The sequence below is a fragment of the Nakaseomyces bracarensis genome (genome assembly GCF_045282275.1).
Source record: "Nakaseomyces bracarensis strain CBM3 chromosome Unknown Scaff13_0, whole genome shotgun sequence".
Lineage (NCBI taxonomy): Eukaryota > Fungi > Ascomycota > Saccharomycetes > Saccharomycetales > Saccharomycetaceae > Nakaseomyces > Nakaseomyces bracarensis.
In genome coordinates this window covers 1,384,401-1,403,663 of record NW_027263959.1, presented here as the reverse complement: position 1 = coordinate 1,403,663, position 19,263 = coordinate 1,384,401, and the positions used below count along the sequence as shown (strand labels likewise).

The 19,263-nt window shown below is 36.7% G+C and overlaps 11 protein-coding genes across 11 annotated transcripts; 6 read left to right on the top strand and 5 right to left on the bottom strand.

The window, feature by feature from the left end:
• Positions 1-230: 230 nt before the first annotated feature.
• CDC31 (centrin) lies at positions 231-716 on the bottom strand (the record flags this gene model as incomplete). The annotated part of the gene is made up of 1 exon (XM_071054818.1): positions 231-716. The coding sequence occupies one exon, from the start codon at positions 714-716 to the stop codon at positions 231-233; it is 486 nt and encodes a 161-aa protein (XP_070909511.1).
• Positions 717-1,040: 324 nt separating this feature from the next.
• TRE2 (putative zinc metalloprotease) lies at positions 1,041-3,329 on the top strand (the record flags this gene model as incomplete). Its single annotated transcript, XM_071054817.1, has 1 exon — positions 1,041-3,329. The coding sequence occupies one exon, from the start codon at positions 1,041-1,043 to the stop codon at positions 3,327-3,329; it is 2,289 nt and encodes a 762-aa protein (XP_070909510.1).
• A 97-nt stretch (positions 3,330-3,426) lies between these two features.
• OSW1 (Osw1p) lies at positions 3,427-4,173 on the bottom strand (the record flags this gene model as incomplete). Its single annotated transcript, XM_071054816.1, has 1 exon — positions 3,427-4,173. The coding sequence occupies one exon, from the start codon at positions 4,171-4,173 to the stop codon at positions 3,427-3,429; it is 747 nt and encodes a 248-aa protein (XP_070909509.1).
• A 380-nt stretch (positions 4,174-4,553) lies between these two features.
• NAT5 (peptide alpha-N-acetyltransferase subunit NAT5) lies at positions 4,554-5,060 on the bottom strand (the record flags this gene model as incomplete). The annotated part of the gene is made up of 1 exon (XM_071054815.1): positions 4,554-5,060. One exon carries the CDS (start codon positions 5,058-5,060, stop codon positions 4,554-4,556), a length of 507 nt encoding a protein of 168 aa, XP_070909508.1.
• A 328-nt stretch (positions 5,061-5,388) lies between these two features.
• On the bottom strand, positions 5,389-5,967 carry TMA16 (Tma16p; the record flags this gene model as incomplete). Its single annotated transcript, XM_071054814.1, has 1 exon — positions 5,389-5,967. One exon carries the CDS (start codon positions 5,965-5,967, stop codon positions 5,389-5,391), a length of 579 nt encoding a protein of 192 aa, XP_070909507.1.
• A 389-nt stretch (positions 5,968-6,356) lies between these two features.
• TUM1 (thiosulfate sulfurtransferase) lies at positions 6,357-7,265 on the top strand (the record flags this gene model as incomplete). Its single annotated transcript, XM_071054813.1, has 1 exon — positions 6,357-7,265. One exon carries the CDS (start codon positions 6,357-6,359, stop codon positions 7,263-7,265), a length of 909 nt encoding a protein of 302 aa, XP_070909506.1.
• A 311-nt stretch (positions 7,266-7,576) lies between these two features.
• CLP1 (cleavage polyadenylation factor subunit CLP1) lies at positions 7,577-8,932 on the top strand (the record flags this gene model as incomplete). The annotated part of the gene is made up of 1 exon (XM_071054812.1): positions 7,577-8,932. The coding sequence occupies one exon, from the start codon at positions 7,577-7,579 to the stop codon at positions 8,930-8,932; it is 1,356 nt and encodes a 451-aa protein (XP_070909505.1).
• A 452-nt stretch (positions 8,933-9,384) lies between these two features.
• Positions 9,385-11,361, top strand: APC5 (anaphase promoting complex subunit 5; the record flags this gene model as incomplete). The annotated part of the gene is made up of 1 exon (XM_071054811.1): positions 9,385-11,361. One exon carries the CDS (start codon positions 9,385-9,387, stop codon positions 11,359-11,361), a length of 1,977 nt encoding a protein of 658 aa, XP_070909504.1.
• A 575-nt stretch (positions 11,362-11,936) lies between these two features.
• Positions 11,937-12,818, bottom strand: SRL1 (Srl1p; the record flags this gene model as incomplete). The annotated part of the gene is made up of 1 exon (XM_071054810.1): positions 11,937-12,818. One exon carries the CDS (start codon positions 12,816-12,818, stop codon positions 11,937-11,939), a length of 882 nt encoding a protein of 293 aa, XP_070909503.1.
• Positions 12,819-14,487: 1,669 nt separating this feature from the next.
• On the top strand, positions 14,488-15,468 carry ENV9 (Env9p; the record flags this gene model as incomplete). Its single annotated transcript, XM_071054809.1, has 1 exon — positions 14,488-15,468. The coding sequence occupies one exon, from the start codon at positions 14,488-14,490 to the stop codon at positions 15,466-15,468; it is 981 nt and encodes a 326-aa protein (XP_070909502.1).
• Positions 15,469-15,981: 513 nt separating this feature from the next.
• Positions 15,982-19,257, top strand: CDC60 (leucine--tRNA ligase CDC60; the record flags this gene model as incomplete). Its single annotated transcript, XM_071054808.1, has 1 exon — positions 15,982-19,257. One exon carries the CDS (start codon positions 15,982-15,984, stop codon positions 19,255-19,257), a length of 3,276 nt encoding a protein of 1,091 aa, XP_070909501.1.
• Positions 19,258-19,263: the final 6 nt, after the last annotated feature.

The following is a 19,263-nucleotide window of genomic DNA, read 5'->3' as shown; positions in this document are numbered from 1 at the left end:
ATTTTTATTATTAAAGGAACTTAACTCAATTGTTTATATAGCCTTTTTTTTATATACAGTTGAACAGTTTTTAAAGTTACAATTTGTATTTTTGAATTCGTTATAAATACACAGTGGATTATTATATTATTATACCAAACAAATAATGTAAAAAGTGAACAAGTAGTATACAATTTTGAGGGGTAGGTGTTTAAAGAGAGTAGTTATTTGGTATTGTTATTTTTTTTTGCTCAATTGTCAAGACATATTGCGATAAATTCTTCTTCATTAATAGCACCATCCTCGTCCATATCGAACTCATCGATCATTGCATTACACTCCTCCATCGTAAGATTCTCCCCAAGCTCTTGTGCCACTGCCCGAAGGTCTTGTACAGATATCTTCTTGTCCCCATTCTTATCAAACAGTTGGAACGCACGTTTAATCTCATCAACGGGATCCCTTTTCAACATACGTTCTCCCATCTCCTGGAAGAAGTCATCGTACTTCATCTGCCTCCTCCTCTCACCATCGTGCTTCTCTATCAGATCTAACACCTCTCGCTTTGACATATCAAACCCAAGCGCCCGCATAGCAACTTTAAGCTCATGATAGTCCAGATACCCATCGTTATTCATATCAAACAGCGAGAACGCCTCAAATATCTCTTGTCTCTGCTCCTCCGTCAACGACTGCCCACTTCTCCCAGGAGACCGAAGCCCACGAATCGCACTCATTGTCCTTATATATTATCTCGAACTTGATCAGCTATCCTCTCCTTTTGTATGTTCAAAAACCAATAGCTGTAAAGAGTGAATTGGCCTTTCTAAAAACTATAAATTGCTAAATTGCCAAATTTTTACAAAATCGCGTATTTAGCCTTTAACAGAAAAAAAAATTAAATAGAAATAGCCTAAAGCCAAAAGTAGGCTTATTAACAATCGATTAGTATTTAAATACAGCTGAACTGTTTAGAATTGAGACTATTTAAAGGATTAATATATTTTAGGGTAAGGGATAGAGAAAGAGAAACAGAGATAGAGAAAGAAAACAAAAAATTAATGCTGTCTTTGCCTAGTGATCCTCCCAGTTATGATGAGGAAGTGGTGATGGAGACTAGTTATATGGAGCCGATGCTTATGGATGATATTGAAGGTGAAAGGGATGAAAATGAAACTGGGGCCACGTATTTTACACGGATAAAGACCCAGTTGAATGATAATGTGATAATGCCAGTACAAGAGAAGATTATTGACCCGTTGGCTGGGTTTATTTATCTTTGTTCTGATACTATTGATTTCTATTTGTCTATGGTAGGGAATCCATTTATACTGAGTCGTTTCATATATATATTTATGGTTTCTTTAGTGGTATATTACGTGATGGTACGTGGTGCGAAATCCGATGAGGACCAGGTATCAGGGATGCGCGGTTCCTTTACTGATCATGCTGTATTCCTACAATATGCGCGTCTCTCTGCAGACTTGGCTAAGTTTGAGAGGGATCTAGAATATCTCAGTAGTATGCCCCATATGTCTGGTACAAAGGGTGATACTGCTATGAGACAGTACGTTTACCAATCGATGAAGAACAATAACATTAAACTCCTGAGAGATTGGGAGATTCAAGGGTTTGCAAGCTACCCTAATGCAGATAAGAATAGATTAGTTGTGAAACCACAGGATGGACACCAATTTTCGATAGATCTGGGCAGAGATAATTTTAGTCCTGTGTCTCCTAATGGCGAAATACGGGATTCAAGCCTGATATATGGTAGCTTAGGTTCTGAAAAAGACCTCCGTAAACTACAAGAAGAAGGGATACTGAAGGATAACTTCATCCTTCTATTAAAATATGATAAGTTTGTAGGACAGCAGATGTTGCTGGCTCAAAAGTATGGCGCAAAGGGTGTACTGTTCCTCTCTGAAGAAATCATGGGAAACGAAGATACGGTTTTACAGAAGTCTGTTGCAATTACTCCATATGGTGCCGGTGTACTTCAGATGAGATACCCAAATTTGAGATATGACGAAAATTTCGAAGTTTATTCAGATGCAATGCCAAACATTCCTGCTATGCCTTTATCAAAAAAACAAGGTAATAGATTATTAAGCTTACTGAAGAATAAAGGGATCAAACTTGATGAGAAGAACTATAGTGGTGAAACTGGCAGTGTACAGATTTATTTTAAACTGGATAACATTATTAGGACGGCTCAACCATTTTCTGATTTTGTTGGTAAAATAGAGGGGAAAGAACAAACAAATAAAGCAATAGTTATAGCAGCAAAACGGAATTCTATTAACAATGGTGCGACAAGTTCAGCATTCGGAACATCAATGATGTTATCACTCATTCAACTGTTCCAGGAAATGAAATACAGGTTTAACTGGAAACCATTAAGGAACATTTATTTTATTTCATTTGGTGGCTCAGACTATAATTTCGAAGGTTCTCATACCTTAGTAGAACAGAAACTAGGAGCTTTAAAAGACGAAGTCTATGCAATGATAGATATTTCAGAGATTGGAGTCAACCTTGAAGATCTCAATAAATTAGATATTCAATCACACCCTCTAATGTATGACTTCTTTAAATCTATTGCTAATGGATTGGACATTGATGCTAAAGTAAAACCGGTTCAAGATTATGGTGATTGGACCCCTTATCTAACTAATGGAATACCTGTGGCTGTAATGTCAAGAGATTACGAATATTCAAAGGAATTTGTCGACACTAAATTTGATACATTTGATAAAGTGCGCGACTATATGAATCAAAATAACAATCAAGAAAAAATACTGAATCTTTTATTATATTTATTTGATTCGGTTTTGAAGCTAGTCGACGAGCCTATGATTCCATTTAATATTCCTACTTTAATAGTTGAACTAGATCGAATGTTAAAGGACTTGGAACAGTCATACAAAAAAGAGTTACGTTTTGATAAAGTGATAGAATTTTTGTTGCATTGGAAAAGGCTAGGACAGGAAACTGCAGACTGGAAGGAAAAATGGGCTCGCATTGTCGATAATAGAAATGGATTAGAACCTACTTTATATTCAAACAATAGATGGAATTGGAATAAACTAGTTTCGTCCATAGGTAGATGGATGTGTGCCCCCGAGGGTTTGACATCCAGACCAAATTACAAAAATATACTATTCGGACCAACGCTCTATGCGGATAATAAGAACTTGCATAACTGGAATTTTCCTGGCGTGAGGGATGCCATTTATAAAGAAGACTTTGAAGGTGCCCAAGAGGAGCTTAATAATGTTGCATTGGTTTTGAAGCATGCAGCTTCAATATATACCAAAGAAAATTATGGTTTAGGTGATTACATATGATCCCTTAATAAAAGCATCGTATTGATTGGAAATTTTACATATATTTAAGTAGATATGTTCTCAAAATATATTCTTAATTTTTTGTTGGCAATGAAAGTTACCTTATACTATGCCTTGTAAAATTGTATTTACTTTGCCCATTTCCTGGCGGTCGCCTTCTTAACGATTTGAAATCACTAATTCTTATGGAATACCCATTCTCAAACTCTAGAAATTCAGGGGTCTTGACAAGGTCTTTGTCTCTGGCCAACATCTTTTTACTGATGATATTTGGATTATGATAAATGATTTTTATGTTCGCCTCTTTCTGCGCGTATTTCTTCACTAATTGAATAGTGTTTGCGCAGTTATGAGAACATATTTCTGTACTTTTAGTGTGAAGCTGAGGATCAAATATTTCACTATTATAAAAAGCAAGTTTATATTTTCTCTTACAGAATGGCAACCATGACCACATGTTTTTCTTTAGCACCCTTATTCGTGGTGATCTATCACATCCCCTAGGAAAAGAGGCTATTAATAGTGGTTTCTTTGTTGCAGACTTCGTGTTTCTTGCGCTACTTAAGCAGCACATATCTTCTACACGAATGCCAGAAATAGGTGAAATCTGTGTAAAGTTAGCTGGCTGACCAACATTCACGTCATTTGGAAATGGATATATGTCCATTGTAGAGTTGTAAGTTTGCTGGTAAATTTGTTGCAAGTTCTGAAATTGCTTTTTAAATAATTCCTTCCTGTGCCAGAATTTCTTAATTCTATGTATTTTAAAGGTTTTCTTCAAATCTATAAAATATGGAGCTAAATATCTTGATTTGGATTTTCTTGGAGGAGGTGGAGCCCTCATTTTATTAGATACTGGAATACTGAAAGTCTTTCTTAATAAAAAGAAATATGTCAGACATGGGGCTTTCCCTAGTTTTATAACCGTTTATGTATAATATAGTGTCTTATATATGACTAATCCTGTTATATTATAAGGATAATATTCCCACCAATATTTTGTTATTTTATTGATATGTGAATATGACACAAAATCAGCAAAATAAAAATCGAATACTTCACCAATTAGTTATAACTCCTTCTAGATATAAGGGGGGGAAAAATGCAACAATAGTGACCAAGAAGCACTACAATACTTTTCTATAGATTGGATACAGTTCTAGCACACATAATATGACAACAATTTAGGGAAATACGAGTATGTGACATGACTGATTATACATCTTATGCTACTTCCTTGAGCAATGCAATAGTTTCCTCAGTCTCGCCTGTTTTCAAGTTTACTGGTTCACCTTTAGTTTCAGCTGGATGAAACCCTTGGTTTGTGTACCATTCGATTGTAGTTTGGTCCTTAACTGGCACATGCACAAATAGTTTATGTTGATGACTCTTCTTACACTGATCTACAGCGTATTGTACCAACTTCTCCTCAATTCCATGACCTCTATATTGTTCCAATACAGCCATTATTAGGATATGCACACCTTTGTTCAACGTATCACTCTTCTTTTTCTGCAAAATCATCAATTTTACTGTAGCGACAGGAATTTCACTGTAATACGCTATCTGCGCCATCAATACATCTTTCCTCTTATCATTCTTACCAGGAAACAGCTCACTAAAGAATTTGTCTTCAAATTGTACCTCAGGATATACAACCTTGGCTATCTTAGCCATCATTCCAAGGTTATTCTCATAGACATTGTCCAAATTAATAATATCACGACCCATTGTTCTTATTAACTTTACTGTTTTACCTATATAGAAACTGTTTTGATAAAGTCAATTGAGTAATGAATCTTCACTATTTCATCGCCTCCATAAATACTATCTATTAATAGCGTAATACTTATACTTATATTAGATTTGATAATATAATATAAATAATTTTTTTTTTTTTCACTCTCTCGAGACTATCATCGGTTTTCTCAATGTATATTTTACAAAGAAACCGTCGCACATATCTTATCTTTAAGATGATGAATACTTATGAATTAGTCGATTAATGTACACTAGTTGTATATAAATTACATTGAATTAGAAACTTTATTCTACCATATTATTCAGCCATGTTGACATCTGCTTGAGGAGCTGAGACGGAAAAGCTGTTGTGACCACCAACAACCTGTTTCCCTTCTCTATTTACTCTTATCATCTTGAAACTACGCAAGGCACCGAAAGAACCGTTCCAGTTCCTTAGGAACACAACACTCTGCTCGTCCGACAGGTCTGGACACAAGAATCCCTTCTCAAACTCCTCAAGCTCCAACTTCTTCTTCTGTTCCAACAGGAGCTGTCTGTTTGGTGTAGGTCTATTACTACGCTGCTTCTTCCTAAACACTTCTAGCTCTGCATCATCACGGTTCACAAACTGCTCGATGAAGACAGCGGTCTCATCGAGAGAGAAGCTCTTTTGAAACTTGAAACTCTCGGAGTTGATCACATCCTGAATAAACTTCACTCGCGCAAGCTCGTTAGAACGCTTCTCATTATGCGCACGCTTCTTCTCCTCAACCTTTTGCTCACGCAGAGTAGCCCTCGTAAGCTGTTGAAACCTTCTACCCTTGGGATGCACCATCTTCTTCCCACTTCCTTTCATATTCTTCTGAATCTTCGACATAGATTTAGATAACGGCATTGTGTGTTTTTGGTATTGGTATTGGTTTTATTCTACTTTATTACTCACTTTAGAAAGGGTATTGTAAGTTTTATTATAAGGAGAAACAACTATATAGCACAGAAACCATAAAGAGTATTATTGCTGGTGAATCAAATACAGCAATATTCCCATAATACCAAATATAAAAAAAATCGATGAGCTCATCGAAATTTTTCAATTTGGCAAAAAAAAAATTGAAAGGAATCCTTATCGGTGCGGGTGTTTCTGTGTAATAGACGAACCTGCACCGTATTCCTTCTAATTTTAATCAATACCTATATAAGCAATAAAGGCAAACTCTAAGGGGAAAGCTATTTCTATAACCGATCAGTCTTGTCGAAATAAGGTAAAGGCATCGAGAGAAATTCATGTTATATAAGTTAGTTACGCCTAAGGCATTTGTTGAGACGTTTCCTAAGCTTGGGAAGCGTGTTATCCCTGTTGATTCTACATGGTACCTGCCTAATTTGAAGCGTGATGGGAAACAGGAGTTTCTGGATGTTGAGCGTATCCCCGGGGCTGTATATTTTGACATTGATGAGGTGAGGGAGAAAAGCACTGAGTTCCCACACATGGCTCCTGATTTGAGTACTTTCAATGCGGGGATGAGCCAGTTGGGTTTGAAAAGGGATGATGTGTTGGTTGTGTACGATCGGATTGGGAACTTCAGTGGGCCAAGGTGTGCGTGGACTTTGGTGACTTTGGGACACCCTGAGGTTTACCTATTAAACAACTTCAATGTGTATAAAGAGCTTGGGTACCCACTCGACACTGCTAAGCGTAATACATTGTCTGGATACCCACCAACCGAGTACTGTTCTGAGACCGACTTGCGTGGACAAAGTGTTGTTTCTTATGAACAAATGATGGAACTCGTGAACTCTGGGGAGTTGAAGCAGAAGTATAACGTGTATGATGCCCGTGCCCTGGATAGGTTCGAAGGTAAGGCACCTGAGCCCAGACCAGATATCAGCTCGGGCCACATCCCTGGTGTCCAACCTCTTCCCTTCACTGAGGTCCTCGAGGATGGCAACAAGACGTTCCCACAGGATCCAGCAGCTATGCAAGCTAGAATTCAGGACGCTTTCAAGGCATTGGGCGACAACTACGATCCGAATAAGCAAACGATCGTTATGTGTGGTACAGGTGTAACCGGTTGTATCATTAAGACCGCATTGGAACATTCAGGGATCCCTGACGTTAAACTTTACGACGGGTCCTGGGTCGAATGGGTCCTTAGATCAGACCCAAAATATATTGCAAAGAACAGAGATTAAAACCATGTATGCCCACAAAATATATATATAAATATTGTTGAAGTAAGTTTAATAAATAATATACGACATATAAAACCATAGTATTATCCATACATTTGATATATATTAGTTATGTAGTTATCACTATGTATACTGTTATCACAAATAACGATTAGTGCTTTCCTCTAAACCCTCTGCGATGCTTCTTTTTTTGTCACACAATAAATATTTGGGATTGATTGAATAATATAGTATATACATCGAAGAGTTCTTTGTAAGATCGACAATGCCGACCGATAGAGTATCTAGAGAAGCAATAAATACACACATAAATGTCTGAGGTTGATATCCTTCCTGGTTTGGAGCAGAACGAAGTTGAGCCCACGTTGTTCGAAGATGCCAATCAGGCTCATAAATTGACGATACCCGCTAATCACATATGGAGGGTTGAACTTGGTGTTGATGACAGACTTTCCCTGCAGGTTACTTCCGGTGTAGCTGAAATATTTGGGACAGAGCTGGCCAATAACGTTGACTATAGTTTTTGGGATTGGAAATTCGGGATATATGCTGTGGAAGAGACTGAGATTGAATGGAAATGTGCACAATTGCATGGAAAGGAGCTCTCTATTGTGTCTAACACGACAGCACATGTTGTATATAACTTACATTTTGCACTAGAGAAAATGAGAAGCTCTACTTTTGACGGGCCTCGTGTTATGGTTGTTGGTGAGCGAAACACAGGTAAGACAGCGCTGTGTAGAACACTGGCGTCTTATGCCATCAAGCACAAACCATACCAGCCGTTATTTATCAATTTGAATCCAGTTGAAGCTATTTTCTCTCCACCAGGCTGCATCACTGCGACTCCTGTTTCTAGTACATTAGATGCACAACTACCGAGATGGGGGGAAAGCATGACAAGTGGTGCAACTAAACTACACGGCAAGCAACCCATGATAAAGAACTTTGGCTTTGAAAATATAAATGATAATCGAGAATACTATAAACTTATAGTAAATCAACTCTCGAATGTGGTAAAAGAGAGGTTGCAGAATGATCCCTTGGTTCATCGTTCTGGATGCATAATTGATACACCTCCATTGGAAAATTGTGATGAAGAATACTCGGAAATTACAAATGCTATCAGGGGGTTCCGAGCTGATTATATTATTATTCTGTGCAATGACGATGAAAGTGGGAAAGAAATATTCGGAAAAGTCTCAAAAGTAGTGAGGCCCCTAATAGGCGACAAGTTGCTAAGAGTACCGAAAATTACTGGTGTTTTCCAAAAAGATGATATTCATATAAGAGCATTACAAAGGGCAGCAATTAGAGAATACTTCTATGGGGACACAAGGACAGTTCTGAGTCCGTACAATATCGGCTGTGACACTGCTGAGATTACCATTTGGAAACCTAAATCAGCTCTTCAAGATGAAAACACTGACTTGTCTACTTTAATTCCCGCCACTATTGATAGTAGCAACCTTCAATATGCATTGATTGCCATCACTTACGCCCCAAGAAAGTCTACTCCAGAGGATGTTCTCAGCTCCCCCATTTTAGGGTTTGGCTTGGTCACAGAGTTCAACGAGAAAAGAAAGAAACTTAGAATATTGCTACCAGTTCCCGGTCGACTACCATCCAATGCAATGATTTTAACTGCTTTCAGATATCTAGAGTGAATGAATATCCTCACAAATTTTTTTGGACTTTTGCATTTAGACTTTTTTTATTTTTTTATTTTTTTTTTGTTGCCATTTGAGCTGTTTATTATTAATCAAATATATAGTGTCTATATTTTATTATTTACTGTTTTGACATTTAATTGACTCTATGGATATGCAAAGAAACTACTCATATACATTAGTTACAAATTATTTTTAACTACTATTTTAATTACACAAAATAACGAACTCTCTATCATAAAAAAAATAATTTTAGGTGATGAAAAATAGTAAACATCAAAACAGTAATATCTGAGTTTATCTGATATAAGGAGCATTGTAACAATTACTAAGTTAGATGAGAAATACAAGAAATTTGGTGTTACAGTTGGGAATCTCGAACTAATTTAAAATTTTGGATACCGTTAGATATTTGGTAAGATCATCGATACAAGAACAATAGTGTGAAAATGTTAGAGACTTGTCGAATAAAAGTTAGTTATACGCTAACAGCATATGATCTTACAATACTAGTCCTGATATATATGTATATCTTTGAGGATATCAAAATTCCACTTGCTGTTTTTCTACATTTAATACCTGATTATGAAGATGCCATGGAGGACTTATTGCTGGTTCAATTAGCACCGAAAACTGATAATACAGTGCAACCTGTACTCCCATTTCTCCAAGATGTTATAAAATACCTGGAAGAAACGGGACATGATGATATCATACTACCTTTAGTTTCTCATTTAAGAGACATTGATGGGCTGGATCTCATCAATAACTTGGTATGGGTTTTAGACAAAGAGTGCCTTATTAGAGGAGGTAAGAGTTCAAAAAAATTAACAAATACTAGTAATCATGTTAAAAAAATAGCTAAGAAGAGTGTTCTGGGAGTTTACATTCGTTATTGTTTCAAGAAATACATTAGTGGGGGGTTTGAAGATAGAGAAGAGCTTTGGAAGAGCTTTCAAAATTATATGAAGTTATTTGAATATGATCCCATTGCTCAGAATTACAGTACCGAAAAAGAAAGGTATGAATTCTATTATTTAAGCCCTAGCTCAACTTCAACTGTTGTACTAAATACCACCGAAAGTAAGGAAGATGCACATTCGATAAACTTCTTCAAATATATGATCACGCAGAAAAATGCTGATAGTACATGTGAGATAGGAATATCGCCTGATCAATTAAATGTATATTTAAATTGGGAAGTGACAAATGTATACAACTCTAAACACTATGGTAGTAAAGAAATACAGTCATTGTTAGGGATGCTTTCGCTTAACGATATTGCCAAATTCCCAGGCATTTATTTTCTCAGATATCTAATGGCAGTAATAGATAATAGATATCAAGAAGCTCTTGATTCTATTCATAACTATTTTGACTACACACTGACTCAGAGTTCTGAGAATTGTTTCCACATTTCTTTGCTCTATTTAGCTACATTCCATGCTGCATTTAACGATTGTGACTCTGCAATGAAAGCCTTTGAGGAGGCTACAAAAATTGCTAGAGAAAATAAAGATACAACCACCTTAAATGTTATAATGATTTGGGTTATTAGTTTTATCGAGAAGCATCCAGAATATGCAGATAAGTTTTATGTCACAGTAGAACAAATTGTAAGGTATTTAAAATGTAGCCCTGAAACTGAAAATACGTTAATATTTCAAAATGCCTATCGATTTGATGCCCTGTTATCGTTGTTTAACAGTGTTAACTCCATTACAGTATTTGAGGCCACTTTAAAGTATATGTTTATTGTATTGCAAGAAACCACTAAGCATACGCGTTCCACTAGTCTATTTGATTACTGCTCTGGCATGTGGGGAAACTATGGTCAGTTTGCAATAAGTAATACCTACCGTCAACTATCTAACGAGAAAAATGATAATAATTTTCAAACATCCTTAAATGGTACCATTGAGGCCCTAAAGGATAGACAATACGAAATCGTTAATAGTTTTCTCTCCAGTAAAAAGGTAGCTTGTCTATCCTTTCAGCATCGCTTAGACGTTATACTACTTAATGTGCAATACCTTATCTCGGTGGGGGAGTATTCATCAGCAATCAAGTTAATTGAAGACTCACTTGATAAGTATTCCTTGTATATTTTTAACTCTAAGTGGCTGTATCTGTTGCAGTTAGAAAAGGCTAGGATATTAATAGATACTCATACATCTGTTAGAGCTATTCCACTAATCGAAAAATTACTTGACAAGGCTGTAGATAATCGAGACTCCTATTCTGCTTCGAAGACTGTCATACTATTGGTTGAGGCTCTTAGGAATATTGGAAAGGCGCAGGAAGCTACACAATTAATCCAAGCAAATTTGGGAATTATCTTACAGTATGAAGATTTGGTTGACCAAGCAGTAGCCATAGTGAAACAGATAAAAACTTTGGATAACAGGCAGATTGCCACTCAATAGTACTAGTTATTCTAGCTAGTTTATGTACTTATTTTATAGATACGGAATTTTTTAATTTATTTTAGTTTTTTTTATTTTTTTATAAAAAATTTATTTAAAAGTATATATAATAAAACGTATAAATCATGGTCCTATTAATCTTAAAAGAATTTCTTTGATAAGAAACTAGGCAGTTAGAGGACTTAATTAGACGACATAACAGAGTATTCAAAAATTGGTTGTTCGATGCGACGTACTAGAGATCAAGATAGATGCACCGCCAATTAAAGAGCTTGATAGGGTATCGATGAGCAGTGTTATTATTCGCCAATATATGGAGCTGCTGGAAATATATCCAAAATTAAAATATTAGAAAATGCTGAGGTAACAAAAAAATAAGAGGAAATATAATAAAATAAAAATAAATGTTGAAACGTTTAAGCCTGATTTACTGTCAAGTTACTCCATGGTGTAGCAAATAAGGGTATTGAAGAATCATCTAACATATAGCACTTTGTAATTGCAAGTAAATATTTAACTATTTGAATGAAATTTTAGTCCAGAAAGGCAAAAAAATTCAATCAAATAATTTTAATTTAGTTAGCAGTTACAGTATCGTTAGCAGGCAAGGTACCATTTAATGGTAGAGAACCATTAGTAGCTGGGAATGGCAAAGTAGAGTTAGATGGGTTAGAAGAAACAGTAACAGTGATATATTGGATGGATGGGGATGGGGTTTCGGTGACGGTGTCAGTGACTGTGTTGGTAACTGTATCAGTAACGGTAACTGGGACACAGGTTGGAATTGCGTCTGAGGAGGAAGTAACGGCGTTGATATCCTTCAATTCCTTACCCATTGGTGCGTTAGTACCGTTGACACTGACAGCTGTTTGGCGGACAGTAACAAATAGAGTAGATGTAATAGTTGAAGTAGAAGTGATGGACGAACCGTCGGAAGAGATAATAGTACCGCTTGGTTGAACATTCTTACCTTGGTTAACGGTAGTTGTTACAACGACCTCTTCACCGTTACTGTTGGTTTCGGTAACTGTAACTGTAACTACTTTAACTGTATCGTCAGAATCAGCAACTTGAGAAGAGGCTTCAATGTAGTTTGCGGCTATGTTAGCAGACTCGGTGATAGCAGACTCAGTGTTAGTAGATTCGGTGACAGGCTCTGTGTTCCAAATGCTCTTGTATACAGTAGCATAGATGGTAGAGGTTTCGTAGTAAGTAGTAGTCTCATCGGCGTGGGTGATGACAGTTTCAGAAGCAATGATAGAAGGAGATGGTTGCAAAGTGGTAGTAGGGCCTCTGGATTCAGATAGTGGTAGAGAAGATGTTTCAATGTCAATCTTACTTGAGCTTCTTGGGGCCATTGGGGCCTTGACGAAAGAAGCATAGTAGGAGCTGTTAGAATATTGAGCAGCAGCAGTGGAAATGGCGAAAGCGAAAGCTGATAAGTACTTAATTTGCATTTTGTTTATCTTTATTTTTGGTATAGCGATAGAATTGTTTCAAAAAATCGATTTATATTCTTAAAAGGAATATTTTGGAAGTTTAATATTTTTTTTTCTTAATAAAAGATAAGGAATGGACGAGACCTAATTTAATCTATGGCTCAATAGAATAGTTGTAGTTGTTGTTTTTTGTATATTTTAATGTTTTTTGAACGTGAAATCAAAATAAATAAAATATAGATATTATTGGTTGGTATTTTGTTATAATCCAGTTATTTAAATAACTTTTGTTTTTTTTTTTATTTAGAAGAAATTCCTAAAAGCTTTTGTAATTGTTAGTGTACTATCTTAAATATACCTGGAGTAATAGAAATAAAAATAGAATTTAAACAGAAAAGAAAAAATGAATAAATGACGCAATGTCTAAAATTAGAAAATGGAATTTTTGAACAGAAAGAAAAAAAAACTGATTAAACTCTTAAGAATATAAAATATTATTTATATATATATATTTATATCAATCCAGAAATTTACATTTTTTTTTGAAAACATATTGACGATATAACAAAAAAACACGAAAAACCGATGATTATAATTAAAGAAGCGCAATAGAAAGAATATAATCGAAAATATTTGACAGCCGACTGGTCATAGTGCTATTCAATATTCATTTAACTAACAAATTGTTAAGAGTAAATCCTTAATTATTGAACTTTTTGCTATTCGGTTTGTTTTTGTTTTTCAATACAATTCGCGTCTTCCCTTAATTTTTTCGAGATTTTTTGGCGTGTTGAGCGGAACGGTTGCACAGGCACCCAATATCCACCTACTCTCTCCGTTAGAAACAGCTGTACAAAAAGAGATATATTAAACGCGAAAAGTCGAAAAATAACTGAAGAACGGCTAAATATATAAAATCCACGAAAAGTAGAAGCACAATTGGCAGGATAGCCAATAGCACAAATAGGCTGTATTAAAACACTATATATAATAAAGTATAAAAATAATTTACTATACGCATTGTATGGTATATTCAGAAGGGAAGAAAGGTGGAGAACTCAACAAAAATAAAAAAAATTATTCTCAATTGTACCTGAAAGAAGCCAACTAACTTCTATCAGCTTTTGATATTCCTTGCACAAATACGTCATTTCGTAGTAATTTTTTTTCTTTTTCTCTCTGGCAACCATTTTTATTTTTTATAATTTACAATACAAAACAGGCTTTGATTTTTATTATTAAAAGAAAATAATGAGAAGGATAAAAATATAAAAATTAAAAAACTGCACCAGTAATATAGAAATGAAATCGGATTTGGAGTAGCCGTAGATATTAATAGACGTACGTCATCAAGATAATTGCGTGACCTAACGCTATTTTATGCCATGTAGTTGTCAACAAAAGAGCTCATCTCTAAACTCATGAGGAGGCGTATCACATGTTTGATAGTGTTGTACGATTTAGGTACTATACTACGAAAACATCACATGCCTGGTAAAATTTTCATAAAACTAGCGTTTGCCGATGAGGCCACTGTGCATAATAAATAAATCTTGTGCGATGACTTCTTTTTTAAAAATGAGTCTGTATTTTACATTTTTCGATCATATTATTAGAGCATAGTGTAGTATTCTATCATATTCAACTTATATAAAAAAAATAGTATCTACAAGTAGGGAAAATAGAGATGTTCGATCCTAGTACGCTTCCGTACTACGATGTATCGGCGAATAAAGTGGCGGTGGTTACCGGAGGTAACAGTGGCATAGGATGGTACACTGTGCTGCACTTATATATGCATGGTTTCAAAGTTTATGTGTGTGGACGGAACTCCCACAAAGTTAATCGTGCCATAGATAACATCATAGAGGAGGCTGTGAAGAGGCATAATGATTACTTGGACCACCTGGGGGATGACAAGCGTGTGGTACGACACCTGGGTACTATACAGTATCTACATCTTGATCTAACGGACCTGAAGTGTGTTGAACGGACCGCTTTGAAGATTATGAGGCTGGAGTCGCACCTGGACGTACTGGTTAATAATGCAGGCGTCATGGCGGTACCGTATGAAGTTACTAAGGATGGGTTTGAGGTACAAATGCAGACTAATTACATTGCACATTTCCTGTTAACTATGAAACTTTTACCTGTGCTGCGAAGCTGTAGCGGTAGGGTTATCACGCTATCCTCATTGGGGCATCACATTGAGTTCAAGTACTGGTCTCTCGAGGAGACATGGAACTACCATCCTAACATGATTTTCACATGGCTTCGATACGCAATGACCAAGACTGCCTCCATTCAGTATACCAAGATGCTGTCTATCAAATACTCAGACGTTCTATTTGTTAGCGTACATCCGGGACTCGTCATGAACACGAACCTGTTCAGCTACTGGACAAGACTACCGATTGTCGGTATTTTCTTCTGGCTGTTATTCCAAGTTGTAGGATATCTGTTCGGTGTCTCCAATGAACAAGGCAGTATATCAACTTTGAAATGTGCTTTGTCACCAGAACTCTCACCAGCTACAGACAACGGCAAATACTACACAACAGGTGGCCTGGAGTCACGGTGTAGCTATGTCGCAAACAACGTAGATGATGCCGCATCCACATGGATTTGGACTATGAAGAAACTAAGAGATCGCGGATTTGATATCTGAAATATAAAAAAAGAAAATTCTCGCATTCATTATTGTTATTATGACTATCATTTTTATTTAGTAAGAGGTTGGACTGTTTCCTGATTTTATAGACTTACTGTTTTTCATTGGTCCGGTGTTATATAACTTTGTACTCTTTTTCTTTATTATTATTATTTTAACTCTGTACAATAAAGATAAGCATTTTTAAACTACGGCAATTGTAATATATATCAAAACTACTTAATAACCATAAAATACTACAATCAAACCGGTATCGGCAAGAATTCAGCTCGGATGACATATTTTTTCATTAATGAAGAAAGCTTGCAGGAAGGACGCGCAAGCTAAAAAAAATTTTCGACGTTCCCATTGAAGAAAAAAAATTTTGGTTTGTCAAAATGACTGTTTTTACATAATAGTAAAGGTTTAATTTCGTATTGATCTCATTCAATTGTTTCCATTTTAATTAGAAATTCAGTTGAAGTAGCCGCCCTCTAGTAATAGAAGTAATATAAAATCCTTTACCCAAATATGAGTGAAGATAAGAAGGGTTTAGTCCTTGAAAACACTGCTCGTAGAGATGCATTGATTGCTATTGAGAAGAAGTACCAGAAGATTTGGGCTGAAGAGCACCAATTCGAGTTAGATGCGCCATCTATTGATGATGAGCCAATTACCATGAGTACTGAAGAATTGCACAAGAAGTATCCAAAGTTTATGAGTTCTATGGCTTACCCATACATGAACGGTGTTTTGCACGCTGGTCATTGCTTCACTTTGTCCAAGGTTGAGTTTTCCATTGGTTTTGAGAGAATGAATGGTAAGAAGGCTCTTTTCCCATTGGGTTTCCACTGTACTGGTATGCCAATCCTTGCTTGTGCAGACAAGTTGAAGAGAGAAGCTGAGTTGTTTGGCAAGGACTACAGCAATGTTCCAGTTGAGGAAGAAGAAGAAGAAGAGGTTAAGCAAGCTGAATCTGAAGATGTCACGAAATTCAAGGCTAAGAAGTCTAAGGCTGCCGCAAAGAAGGGCCGTGGTAAATATCAATTTGAAATTATGTTGCAACTAGGTATCCCAAGAGAAGAAGTTTACAACTTTGCTGATGCCAAGTACTGGTTGACATACTTCCCACCTCTATGTGAGTCTGACTGTAGTTCTATTGGTGCCCGTGTCGATTGGAGACGTTCCTACATTACGACAGATGAAAACCCTTACTATGATGCCTTCATCAGATGGCAAATGAACAAATTAAAGGCCCTTGGTAAGATTAAGTTCGGTGAACGTTACACTATCTACTCTGAAAAGGACGGTCAACCATGTATGGACCACGATAGACAGTCTGGTGAAGGTGTCACTCCACAAGAATATGTAGGTATCAAGATTGAAGCTACAGAGTTCGCCCCAGAAGCCAAGAAGGTAATTGATGCCAACGATAAGATTGATGTCAGCAAGAGAGTTTACTTCGTTGCTGCCACTTTGAGACCAGAAACCATGTACGGTCAAATCTGTTGTTTCGTGTCTCCTAAAATTGACTATGGTATTTTTGATGCTGGTGACTGTTACTACATTACTACTGAGCGTGCCTTCAAAAACATGTCATACCAAAAATTGACCCCAAAGAGAGGTGATTATACCCCAGTTGCAGTGATTAACGGTAAGGCTTTGATTGGTACAAAGATACACGCACCATTGACCCCATACAAGGAATTAAGAATCCTACCGATGGAAACTGTTATTGCTACTAAGGGTACTGGTGTCGTTACATGTGTTCCAACTAACTCTCCAGATGATTACATGACTGTTAAGGACTTGATAAATAAACATGAATACTACGGTATTGATCCATCCTGGATTGACATGGAAATGATTCCAATCATTGAAACAGAGAAGTACGGTAACTTGACGGCTAAGGCTCTATGTGAAGAAATGAAGATTCAATCTCCAAAGGATACCAACAAGTTGGCCGAAGCTAAGAAAATTGCATACAAGGAAGATTTCTACAACGGTACCATGATCTACGGAAAATACAAGGGTGACAAGGTTGAAGTTGCTAAGAACAAGGTTAAGGAAGATATGATTAAGGGTGGTGAAGCTTTTGTATATAATGAACCAGAATCTTTGGTTGTCTCCCGTTCCGGTGACGAATGTATTGTTTCCTTGGAAGACCAATGGTACTTGGACTATGGTGAGGAAGCTTGGAGAGCTCAAGCTGAAGAATGTTTGAACCAAATGGAAGTTTTTGCTCCTGAGGTTAACCACGCATTCAAGGGTGTTTTGGGATGGTTGAAGAACTGGGCAGTTTCTCGTACTTATGGTCTAGGTACTAAACTACCATGGGATGCTAAATACTTGGTCGAATCTCTATCTGATTCTACTATTTACCAAGCATTCTACACAATTGCTCACTTATTGTTCAAGGACTATTACGGTAACGAGATTGGACCTTTGAACATTAAGGCCGATGAAATGACTGACGAAGTTTTCGACTACATCTTCCAACATACTGATGACATCAAGACTGACATTCCATTGAGATCTCTACAAATTCTAAGAAGAGAATTTGAATACTTCTATCCATTAGATGTTTCTATCTCTGGTAAGGATTTGATTCCAAACCATTTAACCTTTTTCATTTACAACCATGTTGCTTTGTTCCCAAAGAAGTTCTGGCCAAAGGGTATTAGAGCCAATGGTCACTTGATGTTGAACAATGCTAAGATGTCTAAATCTACTGGTAACTTCATGACTTTGGAACAAATTGTTGAAAAATTCGGTGCAGATGCTTCTCGTATTGCATTGGCCGACGCTGGTGATACCGTTGAAGATGCTAACTTAGATGAATCTAATGCTAATGCTGCTATTCTGAGATTGTTTAACTTGAAGGAATGGTCCGAAGAGATTGTTAAGGATCTGGACAACTTGAGATCTGGTGAAATCACTGAAATCTTTGACGTTGCATACGAACATGAAATGAATGCTTTGATCGAAGAAACCTACAAGCAATACGAATTGACTAACTACAAGAATGCCCTAAAGAGCGGTCTATTCGATTTCCAAACTGCTAGAGATTACTACCGTGAGGCTTCTGGTGTTATGCACAAGGACCTGGTTCTACGTTACATTGAAACTCAAGCTTTGTTGTTAGCTCCTATTGCTCCTCATTTTGCTGATTACATTTACCGTGAAGTTCTAGGTAAGAAGGGCTCTGTTCAAACTGCCAACTTCCCACGTGCATCCAAGCCAATTGACAGATCCATTCTTGCTGGTTTGGAGTATGTCAGAGCTCTACAAAGAGGTATCAGAGAAGCTGAAGGTCAAGCTCTAAAGAAGAAGAAGGGTAAAGGTGCTGAAGTTGATCAAAGCAAACCAGTTAAGTTGACTTTATTAGTCTCTGACACCTTCCCAGAATGGCAAGCCGGCTGTATCGAAATTGTCCGTGAAATGTTTGCTAACCAAACCCTTGATGATAACAAGCAAATTAGAGAGAAGGTTAACCCTAAGGAGATGAAGAGGGCCATGCCTTTCATCTCTTTGCTAAAACAACGTTTGACTACTGAATCGCCAGAAGCCGTCTTTAACAGAGAATTGTTATTTGACGAGAAAGATACTATCAAGGCAACAATCGACAACATTAAGAAGGCTGCTCAACAATTGAAGGTTGAAGAAATCGAAGTTTTGTCCTTTGCCCACGGTGCGAAGGTCGCCACAAACATTTTCACCAACGAAGAAGTTGAACTTCCAAACGCCCAAAAGGCAGTAGAATCTGCCTTGCCAGGTAACCCATCCATCCTATTCAACAACATCTAAAAAGAA